Consider the following 14048-nt stretch of genomic DNA (forward strand, 5'->3'; position numbering starts at 1 on the left):
ACTGTCAAAATCTAAGAAGCTTTTCCTCTCCGGTGTTGACGAAAATGAAACCGTACTCTGTCTTTCTTTTGGTAGACATAACACGAGGATCAGGCACAAGCATGCGGTTCTGGACGCATTCCAATATGACCACTGTGTGTGCGTGTTTTCGCACATTTGTCAGGTCTAAGGCTCACCCGAGTCAGTTTTCCACTCAAGCTGGAGCTGTTAGAGTGTGTGTGTGTGTGTGTGTGTGTGTGTGTGTGTGTTTGTTTGTGTGTGTGTGTTTAGGACCTGCTTGTAATCATACGGTATAGCCACTAGCATTGAGGTTAACTTGGGTACAAAAAAAGCATCTCATTTAAGTTTGTTAATCTTTTTGTTACGTTAGAACATGTTCCTGAGGTTCTCTGTCCAAATTGTGAGCTAATTAAATAATGAGCCACAAGAGGCCTTGATTTCCTGTGACTTTACTACAGCTAAGGGGCATTGTTGGAACCCTGTTGGCTGTTGTAAAATCACTGTAAATCACAGCTTCAAGTGGTTTATCGCTTTTATAAAATTCACCTGGCAAGCTGTTATTATTTTTTTTTAAAAGACACACAGAAGCTAAAGAAACAATACTTTTCTCAAACAACGTTGTCATCATGTTGCAGTAACATTATAACCACATCCGTATCTACCATCGGCAACTGCTCTGCTCACTTTTCACGAGCTGGTGTCATTTATCGTTTTAAATGCATCGTTAACAAAATGATATCACTGGACAACATAGCCAGAGAAATGACTAGTCAGCATATGAAGTATTACAATATATATTAAAACGTTACATTCTACTGCAGTATTAATCACTGCAATCATAACAACGTGAAATTGTAATATCCTGTTAAACTAAGATTAAACTCAACAATTATTACCATCTGGAAGAGAATTCAAGCATCTCACCATATGGTATTTTCTTAGCTCTTCAGTAAGGAAAGATCAGTACACCAGGACTGTAAGTCGGAAGAGGACTTGACTTGGAATTGACAGCAGTAAGACTTTTACTTTGATGTGAGGTGACTAGATGTATTTCAGCTCCATTGTGGCAGCCAGGCAATTTTATTTGAAGTCTGTGAATTAGAAGAAGGAATGCAACACTTTATATATCAGCAACATGTATTAATTAATTAATTAATATTAAGTAAATCCACACAACCAAGTTCAACTTTTAGACATTTCTACCTGCAAATGTGGTCTGTTGACCAACAGCAAACCTTTGAGGCAAGGGAGACTTCTGCTTTAACTTGGTCGTCTGTTCTTGCTCTGAATATACCTGCCCCCTCTTCGGTTTGTTGGGAAAAAAAGATTAATTCGACAAGCATTGAAACACCAGATTATTGCAGTGCCTCAAACGCATCAAACTTGAGTGACAGCAGCGAGAGGGTGTCAAACATTACTCACTGAACCTCGGTGTTTCGAGGTCCACAACACAAACAGATCAATGGCTGAATAGTGCTTGTGAGCTGAGCTCCACTTCAATGGGAGACATTTTGGGTTCTAATAGCTTCTCTGTGCCACTCTGTGGGGAACAGGTGCTGGTTGTTGGAGGGGTCAGCCAAGAGGACAGCCAAGGGCCAGAATGACACAAAGACAGCAGATTATTCATAGAAGGTCAAAATCCATAGTGATAATATAATGCTCATATTAATTAACCTACTACTACTTTTACATTTTTAATTTATAACACATGCTGACTGCTCTTTTACAACAGTCTGTCACACAGTCCCAAGATATTATTCAAAGTTTCAACAGCATTTAACCTGACCCTCATGTCGTCTCATTTTGGATCAGCGCAGGCAAATAGCTGAGTTAATTAAAATAACATGTATAAGCTCAAAAGCCCGAAGAAGCTACAGACACAATAAATGGATCCATTTTGAACTCATTATTGATTATCAAAAGGATAATTTTGAAAGAGAAATAAGTTACGTTTGGCTCATTCAGAGGCAGAAATGATAATGATTGGAGACTTCATGGATCAAATGTTTGTGTAAAAAGCTCAGTCTACATGAATTGGGGTGACTGAAAAGTCAGATGACGTTGCACACATGTTGGACAGCAACCCTGTCTCTTAGAAATTCATTGATACGCTACTAATTTGAGAGACATAATGCCATCCCTTTTTACACCTTGTATCATTATATGAAGGGAATGTACCTGGATTACATTCCTTTCTCCAGACCACTAATTGTATTTAGGGTCAGCGGGGCGCTGGAGACGATCATAGCCGAAGGACAGGTCGCCAGTTTATTGCAAGGCACACATATAGACAGACAACCATTCACACTCACATCGAAGGGCAATTTTGGAGTCTCCAATTAAATTAAGCTGCATGTCTTTGGACTGCAGGAGGAAGCCAGAGAACCACGGTGGTGTAGTGCTAGCCACTGCACCACCGTGGTTCACCGTGCAGTCTGGAATCTGCCTGCAAAGTTTTAAAAAAAATTAGATTTTGCTTCCTTACAATGTCCGCTTATATTGACGAAAACATCATATTGTTTTTTCTGGTTATGTTTTGGCACTCAAGGCACTTAAAGTTAGAGTTGGGGAAAGACTTACTGCTGAAAGATATGTTTACAGTCCAAAAAGGGAAGTATTTGAAAGTTCACATCTCAAAATGTCATTAATCCACATATTAAATGAAAAATTAAATACAAATGAATGTAGTCTGATAATCAGCATGAAAGTGTGTGTTTGTGTGTAATCATTTTTAAATGTCAGTCATTTGTGCCTGTAGTGCAGAGGTGGAAGGAGTACTCAGATCTTTAAGTGTAGAAATACTCTGTTAAAAGTAAAAGTTCTGCAGTCAAAATATTACTTGGTTTAAATTATAAAAGATTATTTTTTGTATAATTACTGTAACTAAAGGCATCACATAAATTTAATGCAGTAAAAGTTAAATATTTGTCCCTGAGATGCTGTGAAGTAAAAGTATAAAGTAGCACAAAATGGAGTACTCGACTAAAGTACAAATACCTCTAAATTGTACTTAAGCACGAGTAAAGTACCTAGCTTCTTTCCACCACTGCCTGTACTGTGGCTTGACAGTGTCGGGTAAGTTGCCGATGACCTCTGACCACAAGTAATAGCACCAAACTGGGAGCAAACTATTTGACCTTTGACCTCCAGAATTTGGGAGGCCACTGAGGGATTGTGGGACTTCATGGCAATACATTCCACTCATTGGTCGGCTTGATTTGTTTACTCTTTTCAATTAGCAGCAAGTGCCCGATGTTAGATTCTGAACTGTTAGATTCTGAACTGTTCCGTCAAAGGAGAGAAAAACTGCATTTTCTGAATGGCTGCCACAATGAATAAAACAGGAAATATATTATCCTTATTTTAAATCAGTTGAAAGAACATTTTAGCATGAACATAGTCCATGAACATACTGCTTATGCTCACTGATCACTTTGGGATTTTTGGCTGTGAACACAAAAGAATCAAACTGATGTCAGTTATATGAGGATGTGTATTTGTTAATTTATGTTATAATATTATATATATAATATAATATTGGGTTGATATGTAATTCTTGAAAATTAAAGGAAATTAAAAATATCTCTATCACTATTAACAGTGATGCAGGCTTACAATGATCCATTGAGAAACCACATTTTCATATTGTGAGCTAATGTTAAAGTGTCTGTAACACTTAGAGCATTAAAGGAACAGTGTGTAGCGTTATGGGATCTATTGGTAGAAATGGAATATCATTTTAATCAGTATGTTTAGTGTATAATCACCTGAAAATAATTTCCATTATCTTCGAATGAGACATTCATCTATTTACGGAACGGGTCCTCTTATGGAGCAGGCGGCCATGTTTATAGCCCAGAGCGGACACTGGCTCTAGGTAAAAGGCTTTTCACGGTTCGGACCTTTAAGATGTTAATACAACATTTAAAAAAACAAGCGAAGCCCATACTAACACTTTCAGGATTACTACATGCACGTAACAATATCAATGGTTATGTAATATAGAGTGCAATAACATCCAATTAAAAAAAATTTTTTCTAAAAACTAATTTGGAAATATGATGGGTGCTGATTAGCAGCATGGGACTACATGTCACCATTTTTGAACAGCATCCATTTAATAACCCTATCATGGGTCCAGTACAAATTCACAACTTTCAAAATAAAGCTCCTATGTGTTTCCACCCCAGTGCCTATTTGTCCTACACGTCATGAACTGGAGGCCATGAGGATTCTTTCCAAGTATCTTTTATCTAATGACCTTGAAAGGGAATAAGATATAAATAAAATGAATGAAGGATTGAATACAGATGTTTATTTATTGGCTTATGTTACATTAGATACAGCTTGTGTGGCAAATGCACTGCAGACAAGTGAAAAGCCTGAAACAGTGGACCTCATGGGTGAAGATTGTTTTACAAGGTCAAGAGTGAACTTCCATGGTGTAGATTAGCTTGAATGCTTTAGTGAGTCAATGGAGAAGTAAACATAACATGACTAACACCTCAAAGAAATTAAATAGCTTTGTCAGGGTGCACAAGAATACATGCGGAAAAATTAAGGCAGAAGCATCCATTTGAAATTGGCAAACGTATACATATGTTCTACATGATTGAATTTTTTAGGCAACACACCTTTTCTTTTAGTATATATTTGAGTTAAACCAGCTTTATGGGTGCTGCGCGTTCACCTCCCGTAATTAAAAGCTCATTAAGGCAGAGGTGGAGCTCTGGCTTCTGATTGGTGGGAGGGGGGCGTCAGGCTGGGTGTGTGGCGAGAGGAGGGTGGAGGGTGGAGGAGTTCCCCTCTGTGCGCCCCGCCGCAGTCCAGTGCGTAAAGAGTGCAGAGCGGCGCAGCAGAGAGACCCTCTCCCCTCTCCCCTCTCCCCTCTCCACTGTCGGGATTACCGGTTCCTCTCCGTCTGAACACAGCTGCTCTCTAAATGAAGCGTGCTTCTTCTCCGTGATTTCTTCGCCATGAGCTGCCTGGATGTGATGTACAAAGTGTTTGGTCCTCAGCCTTATTTCTCCTCCTACAGCCCCTATCACCACCAGGTATGGATCATATATACTTATCTCTGCACTGAGGACTTTATATGTGTTATCATGTAAAGACAACTTATACATTTAGGTTTTTAAGTCCGCCAATTAAAACGTAATCCCATTCAGCCATTAGCTATGGATAACATTGATATAAATCATCATTAAAGTCCATAACAACACTTAATATCCGCTATATCTCCAAAAAAAACCAAAATGTTACTTGCAGAGAGGAGCGCGCACAGCTTTATGTGAAACTTTCTTTTGGGCCACCTGTTCTTTTGGGGTTCATTTGTTTCATTTTGGAGTCTTCTCTACTTTATTTAAGTCTGATGTTTGTAGGTCAAAAGAAGAAAGTAAAGAAAACACACACACACATATATATATATATATATATATATATATATATATATATATATATATATATATATATATATATATATATATATATATATATATATATATATTATCAAACGCAGATGAGCTGTACAAGTCGAAACCGACGGGTTTCAGGCATCATAGTTCCCTGACAACTTTTACAGAGTTTCGCAGAGGTTTTACAGAATTTGCTTTCAATCTAATTTTCATCTTTATGTTACGATGTTGATTGAGTTAAACCCATAATTTAGGATTCAAACCAATAATATGTCATCATGTTGTGCCGTGTTTGTTGGTACTATTTTTACACCATAATTGTCGCATTACTCGCCACATCAAAATGATTAATGGACCTACAGTATTAATTTCATTTTCTCATGTGACATGTTATAGTCTGTGAGCAGACTTCATGCATGCGACAGTGAACAGTCTGAAAGAGGCAGATATTTGTGAGGCCTTTCCAAACCGGTTAAAGGAGCTTTTTCCACTCTCTTAAAACCTCTCAGTCAACATACAGGCATTTTTCACATAGTGCCAAAACTCACTTTGTCTGTCACCCAAACTGACTCTGAATCAGCCAGTTTAAAAACAAAGTTGTAAAATATCAGTTTAAATTTATTTCAGCGAGATGTTTTTATGACAGGCGTATCTTATTCATTTGTTGTTCATATTATTATTATTATTATTAATTGTTGCACATATGTGTATTATGCACATATGTTGTTGCATAATCTGGACCTTATATTTTTGTATTTATTATAAAAGTAAGCAACAAACTTAAAGGAAGAGAGAAGTGAGTTTTTCAGTCATTGTGTGCAGAAGTATTGCAGTGAGGAGTCATTATGTGTGAACAGTATTGTACTCTGCATGATAGCATATATGTGTACTGCAATTTAAACCGTGATACACTAGTAAATTAAAAGATGGGTGCATTGTTAGATGTAATTAGCCCTAAAGCTATCAATATGAACCTAAATGTATATTTTAAATAACAGTCACTCAGTTTGTACATAAAGAGTTTCGCTTGTTTTATCTCCAGCTACACACCTGTTGTATCCGAAAAAAGAAAAGAAAACATTTCTATGAGTTTAAAAAAGGTCAAATAACATAAGAATATCTACGCAAAAGGATAATATGCCAACGGGACACTATAAACACACCTTTATGATGACACATATATAAATCTACATGTCCTTCTCAGAAACTGGCCTTGTATACCAAAATGCAAGACCCCCAGGACAGCGGCAGCCGGCTCGGCCCCGCAGGCCCCCCGGCCATCAAAGAGGAGGACAAGGAGCTTCCACCGGGAGCCGAGTACCTGAACTCCCGTTGCGTCCTCTTCACTTACTTCCAGGGAGACATCAGCGCCGTAGTGGACGAGCACTTCAGCCGAGCCCTCAGCCACACAACTGTGTACCCTGCCTCAAGCAGCCACAAGGCCATAAGAGGTAGGCGTGTGTGTGTGTGTGTGCGTGTGTGCGTGTGTGCGTGAGTTCCCATACGTGTGTCAGTGCTGTCCCTCAGTGTGTGTCTGTCAGCATGGAAAAAGCCACTGAAAGACCATTTTGACCATTATCGGGACATTCAATTTCACGAGTAAAGTTCATGAAATGCTTTCATGGTTTTAGGGAAATTCTGGTCCGTTTGTGCTGTAAATGTATATCATGTATGTTTCTGCTCTCGTGTGTTTTATTTCTTTTTTTCTGACTTTATATTGGGGGACTGAGGTTATAAAAAGCCAATATAATTTCCCAGGATTCAGTAACTTTATCTTTTAGTTCCTCCAGGTGACATCTGATTAAACATTGTAATGTAAAGAAACAGGGTATAACCTTTTACAGTGATGTTTTTGTTTTACTCAGTTGAGTCAAGAATTGATGTGGATTGTTTTGATGACTGCTGAACACTTGATTTGAAGCTGTTGAGTTCCAGTTGTGCTCTGCTATTCGGTGTGTTTTAATTTGACCTTTAAAAAAATGTATAGAATATGCTGGGGTGATAAGATTCCTCACAAAACAGAATTAAGTATAAAAATGTATTTCCTTTTGTGTGAAAATCTAATCAAATTTGAAGTTACGGGGAAAACAAGCATGTGATTAATTAAACTCTATTTTCATAGTGTTAGATGGCACTGGCTGAATATTATATTCTATATAACAGCTGCCTTAGCTTACTCAACAGTTTCCTTCTGCTGTGACTTTGTGTTGAAGTCGATTCTAAAGTTAAATCAAATAGTGAGATGGTGGAAATAACACATGGAAATATATTCTAACAATATGTTGAGAAAGCAACATTGTTGTATGTCACTGTGAGGAAGATTATCTTCTTTAAAATACAGAAAGGCAGATGAAGGTATAATAAAATACCTACGGGTTGGATTTGGCATATATAGGCTTTTATTTACTTCACATTTGGTTGATTATATTTCTCTTCATTTCGAGTGCTGCGTGTGTTTAGTTACATGTAATAGGAATTTAAACAATTTCTATCAATACCATGTATTTCCTGGGAATTTCTCAGTTCTTTGATATTCCTTCACGTGTCGGTGCTTCTGTCACATGCTTTGTTCTGTTGCCTGACTCGTAAACGTGTGATTCTTGTATTACTGATCTCTTCAGCTACAGCAGTAACAGGATACTGAAATAAAATGACATCACCATGTTCAAAATAGAAAGAGGGCTAATAACTCATGCAGATTCATGTCTTTATAGTTGTTGTATTTGAATATTTTTGTATGCTTATTCTCTTAGTTAACACCCAAATTGCTCTTTATTTCATTTCCTTTCATGGCCATTTCTCCACTCCAGCACCTTTGTGTAATCTAGCGAATCCAACAAAATAGGCAAAAACAATGGGCAGAAAGGTTTTGCAGTGGTTATCAGTGTTTTCCGGTCAATCATTTCTTGATGATGAGTGGAGTTTAAACACTTTATTATAAAAGCCCTTTTTTTTTTCAAGCCAACAGAGTGTTAGTATTACTCTGCATGGGGATATACAATGTGTATCCTCTCGCTCAACTCGACGTCTCTGTATTTCTAAATGTACAATCTCAAAGTTGTGTTAATTATTTCTAGGGCTGTAGCTAATGGTTAGTTTCATTATCTCCTCAGTCCATTCATTGTTTTCCTCAACGTATTTCTTCCCCCAACAGTCCAAATACCAAAGATAATACATTTTAAATGATATTTAACAATAAGAGAAAAGCAGAAAATACTCACATTTAAGTGTCACTCACATTGTTGCTTTAAAAACGAGGAGTCAATTAACAAAATAGTTTTCTTCCTTGTTGTCAATTAACACCAAAAGACACATTTAAAGAGGAACCGTTTTTAAAATGAGGTATTGTGGCCACATTAAATGGCTGAAAGAATTCCTTTTTTTGAGTGCAAGAATGAAGCTTCAGCCTCAGTAAACTAGCTTCCTTTATAACATACTTGTGTGCCTTTCTGTCCTCATAGATGGATCGTTCCCAATGAGCCAGAGAAGTTTCCCTCCGTCTTTCTGGAACAGCTCCTACCAGCCGTCGGTCTCCTCCTCATTGGGCAGCGCTATGTCGGCTCCCCACACAGAGCTCCCGTTCCCTGGGGACCCGTACTCCTCCGCCTCCTTGCACAGCCACCTCCACCAGCCCAGCCCTGACTCCTGGCACCCGTCCCATCACCACCACCATCACCACCACCATCCATACTCACTAGGAAGCCAGAGCTCAGCTTACCCACGTCCGGGGGTTCACGAGATGTACGGCACAGCGTTCGACCCGCGGTACAACTCTCTGCTGGTGCCATCGGTGAGGTCCCATCACCGCCTGCCGTCCGGCAGCTCGGTACCGGGGCCCAGCGCTTCGCCCTGTGACCTGGGAGGGAAGGGGGAGTCTGGAACAGGTTCGGCCTGGAGCGGCGCCTTCACCGGAGCAGAGATCGGACTCAATATGGACACAGGTATTATCATTGCTTTATGACAAGTAGGACAAGTGCAGGACGCATCTTTTTCAGATAAAGAATACTTTTTAATGGGGAGTAAAAAAACAATGGAAAAATCCCTCTACAAAGTAGACAGAAATAACAATAGTAACATTGTGGAGAAACAGGACGACATCATCTGTCATAACACAAACCTTTGAAAACAAAGCTTATTTTATTCCATTGTAATCTAAAACCCGAAAGTTTCAACAGCGAGCACAGTGGTTAATTACCTGTTCACAACATCCTACCTATTTTGTCTTTCCCCAACCGTAACCAGCTGCTCATCGTGACTAACATAACTGCAGAAAGTTATATTATTCAAGTCATTATATTTTCAAGATTGTTTGTTTGTTTTCACGACAAATTAAATACGTTGTAAATGAACATTTCATGGATGTGTTTGGCATCATCTTTTGCAACATGCGAGATATTTTCAAAGTGAAAACATGTATCAATTCTCTTCCATAAGAACTGTGGAAGTTATTAGAAACAACCAACAAAACATACGATTTTTTAAATATTGATGCACATTCATTTTCATGTATGTAGCAGTTGCTTGGGCTTAAAAAGGAAGACAGATCAGGAATGTGCTCATGTCTTTGGTGAACGGTTAACTGAACGTATCCGTTGCCAACTGAGGAAAGTGAACGTACGCAATGTTGAGTTGACGACGCACTCGCGCTGTGTTTTTTACAGCACAGCTGGTGAATTCAAAGGAGGAATCGTCTATTCCATCTCTGCAAATTCTCAAAAGTCATCTCGACAAGCTCTCATCAGAGCCCCGAGCTCACGTATCTGTGCACGCCGAGCAGAAATTATTCTTCGCAACAATGCTTTTTTTGCCCTGAATAATGTTCACATGCACACACACCGGCTTTTTATGTCAAAAATAAATAAATAACAGTAACAAAGTAAATAATAATAATAATAAATGACGAACAAATAAACATGAACAAGTTCATTTTTGGGAAATTATAGTTCAACATTTAAAATGTTCATTTATGAACGTGCACTGAACTTTCTTGTGAGGTGTGAACTTGCACAACTCTGGCTATATATCACACAATTAGACGAGAAGTGAAACCAAAAGAGTTGTTTCGTGACTGCGCACCAAAAATACGCTGGCAATTACATCTGCTGAAGACAAGATGACAGCATACTAAACTCGAATGATATAACCAACGTTTATACATGTGTACGTTCTCAGGAGAACCATTTAAATGATTGGAGCTTAGTGTGCGGCCATTTTATCTTTAACAGATGTGAAAACCACCATTGAAGGCAGCCCAAAGCTTTGCGAATAGTATATATATATATATATATATATATATATATATATATATATATATATATATATATATATATAATATTCACATTTCGATGCATTTCCACTGTTCCATATCGACGCACTGAAAAATACTGCTTCTTTGGGCCAACACAATTCAAAGAAGTTGTAAATATTGTTGAAATGTTTTAATGAATGCAGCAATAAGCAACTTGAATGCATAAAAAAAAACAGATTTAAATGAATACACACCCGCCCCCTTCCCCCCCCCCCCCTCCCCCCCCCCCCCCCTGCCCTGCCTCGGATCAATTTACCACAAGTGGTTTGAACCAACAAACTGGATGTCAATCAGCCCTTTAACACCAGCTGTAAACTTCCTTTTCTGTTGCTGTCTTGCTTTCATCCCCTCTCTGCCTCGGGCAACTCCTCCCGCTGCTTTTATCAACAAAACATTTGCTCTTCTTGCTCTAATCTCCCCTTTCTTGCCTTTTCTTTCCTTCCACTGCCTTTTCTTTTCCTCCTTTTATTTCCCCCTCTCTCAGGTCTGCAGGCACAAGATAAGAGCAAAGATTTGTATTGGTTTTAGAGACTCTTCCCCCCACTTCACTCCTACTTCAAGCTTTCGCCTCTTTCCTCCACTCCTGCTGTTGCTCTGCCGATGTTATGGGACGACTGACAGATGAAGCTGAAAATCAGCCGCACGGCCGTTTTGCGCTGTAACTGCTTCTGGTCTACTTGCAGCTCGGTGTTACGGAGGCCTGTGCAGCAGCACCGCAGCCCTGTTGAGCTGAAAGACGACAGTGTGGATACAAAACCAGCGGGGAAACAAAAGTGGACTCGCGTAGGAGAGACAAAGAATCTGATCTTGACAGATGTGGACAAAGACAAGACTCTTTGTGCTTCTCTAACAGGCAGGGACAACATTCCTAAACTGGAAGAAAAAAAAAGTCTGGGGACAGACAGACAGAACATGTGTTGTCAAACTCCAAAGACAAGCGCTTGAAGACTTGGCAGGACTTGCCTCACTGGGACAACTGGGCAACAGACACTGGGAGTGTGGTGGCTGGAGGAAAGGCAGCGTTGGTGTTGAGGAGGCTGCACAGCAAGAATGGGGCCGCCTGCGAAGGCAGGAGTCCAAACACTTTGGTTTACATGGAGTATTGGTTCAATGTCAACTGAAGAACACTCAGTATGTTGTGGCACTGTAAAAGTTAAATTAAACAGTTTTGACTGATAACAAAAGATATTTAAGTAATGATTTCGCGAAGTGTTTCAAATAACAGCTGCAAACACCTTCAGCGGTGTCCCGATTACAGACTGTGTACGAACTCTCAGCACGTCGTAAGCATTGGGAGAGATAAAGGAGACTTGATGTAGACTATTGTCCTGTAATGCAATGTACACACAGTGTACTAAATTACCATAAAGTAGAGCATACATATACTGTTTATTTAATTAATAATGTTTGATAATCAGTTAATGATAAGAGACACAAAACATTTGCTGCTCAAAGCCTCTGAAATGTGCATATTTGCTGCTTCTGTCTGTTTTAAATGGTGGAATACTGCACTGATGTTCACGCAAAAGAAACAATTTAAAGATGTCACTTTGGGGTTATGATTTGATGATTCTTTTTTTTTTACAATTTAGACACTAAACTATCAATCAATCCATTGACAAATTGATTGATGGACAAAATGCTGAAAATGACAAACAGCCCCTATTTAAATAGTATTAAAACTGTCTACACGCTCAATGCAAAATGGTGACTTATTTTGTCCTTGAGTCACAGAAGAGATGAGCACCATTGTCTGTGAGAAAGAGATAATCTCAGGTGTTAAGAACTTTCTGTGGTTGGATCTTTTTAAAGTGCACATTTGAAAGACCCTGCAGCAGCAGAAGAACCACTACTTCCTGTGTCCATGAAGGATGTCATCAACTAGTCAACAGCCTTTAACCTACCACAATGAGGAGGGATATTTTGATTGAGAATAATAATAACAGGGCGACCGCCATCCCACCTGAAACATCACGCTGACTGTGTCAACAAACGAAATGTGAACCTCAAACTAGTGGCTGCAGAGAGAGAGAAAGAGGGGAGGGGTCATCTGATGAATGAGGAGAACGATGGCTATTTGAAGCCATTTGACTCTCTCCCTGCTCCCATGCAGCTGTCAACGACAACTGCTCTTCAACAGTGAAAACACACACACACACACACACACACACACACACACACTTAGTGTGTTAGTGAGGACCGTGATTTGTTGGGTTCTTTGTGAGGGCCACTGAAGCTATTTTCCTGAGAGATTTTTCTCTGAGATTACCCAAACCATTGAGCAGTTCCACTTAACCCCAACCAGTTGAGCACCAAACAGTGTTGATGGGAGGTCTTAGCATTTTATTTCTCCTCTTTTAAACTCACTCGCTACTGTCACAGTGTTGACGATATTTGCATTTGATTCAATATTCTTAAACCAAAACTTATTAAATGGACTTTAAACATTGTTCTCTGAAGACACCAGTATCATGTCAGTCAAGGTGCATCGGTACACTATTTGGAATATGGTTTTAATTTTTTTCTAATTTTTTATCAATAAAACATTTTCATATTTCGCTTTAATTCCAGAAAGATTAAATGTATCGTTCGGCAAATCCAATACTCGTACAATTAACCTATTTACTTTAAAAAAAAAATGTTTTAAAGACGGAATAGATCAATCTATTTAGATTTGTCTCTATAATGCTTCAAAACACAAGTATTATTGTCATAAGACATAAAACAAGAGACAATGCCACAAATAACTTATTAGAAGAATATAACTAAACTGATTACATCCTAAGCATGTCCCATTAGGCACATTGACAAGTCATCCAAAGCTACTTGCTGGTTTTGATTACCAAAAATATTTGTATACTGCCAGTTCTGAACGGTTTTTGTCACTCCAGATTATAGAGATCCAACTGCTGTTATAACAAGAACCAATGCATGAAAATCATTCAGTTTGCAGCACCTTGCAGCATGTCCTAGATTATTATTTATATAACTGCACTTTACTAAGAGCTGGATCAAGGACTTCCTTAAACAGTTTTCATAACACAACATTCCCCAACGGTTTCCTTTTGTGAGATGTGATTGAGTTGTCGAGCCGGTTCTTAAGATCTTTCCAATGACAGACGCTAAGCACTGGTTCTGCTTCAACTGCTGAAAGCCACAGTTTGGTAGTTGAACTGTCCTCGCTCTTTTATTTTTATTCATAGTGGATTTGTACCTGAAACATAGATTACAAATTAAAAGACCGACTATTGAAAAAAATTATCCAGTCATACATAATGTGTGGATCGTCTTATTTTTTATGCATAAGGACGTAGCTTTAAAAAGGA

General features: G+C 38.8%; 1 protein-coding gene across 1 annotated transcript; it reads left to right on the plus strand.

The window, feature by feature from the left end:
* Window positions 1–4976: 4976 nt before the first annotated feature.
* On the plus strand, window positions 4977–11455 carry vgll2a (vestigial-like family member 2a). The gene is made up of 4 exons (XM_034528012.1): window positions 4977–5054; window positions 6619–6865; window positions 8876–9355; window positions 11406–11455. The coding sequence occupies exons 1-4, from the start codon at window positions 4977–4979 to the stop codon at window positions 11453–11455; spliced, it is 855 nt and encodes a 284-aa protein (XP_034383903.1).
* Window positions 11456–14048: the final 2593 nt, after the last annotated feature.

The sequence above is a fragment of the Cyclopterus lumpus genome, chromosome 24 (genome assembly GCF_009769545.1).
Source record: "Cyclopterus lumpus isolate fCycLum1 chromosome 24, fCycLum1.pri, whole genome shotgun sequence".
NCBI classification, from domain to species: domain Eukaryota; kingdom Metazoa; phylum Chordata; class Actinopteri; order Perciformes; family Cyclopteridae; genus Cyclopterus; species Cyclopterus lumpus.

Excerpts from the sequence above, each read along its gene's own strand:
- vgll2a (XM_034528012.1), top strand. The coding sequence starts at position 4,977 with ATGAGCTGCCTGGATGTGATGTACAAAGTGTTTGGTCCTCAGCCTTAT. Across the intron at positions 6,866-8,875 it reads CAGCCACAAGGCCATAAGAG|ATGGATCGTTCCCAATGAGC; the intron begins GTAGGCGTGTGT and ends CTGTCCTCATAG. Across the intron at positions 9,356-11,405 it reads CGGACTCAATATGGACACAG|CTCGGTGTTACGGAGGCCTG; the intron begins GTATTATCATTG and ends GTCTACTTGCAG.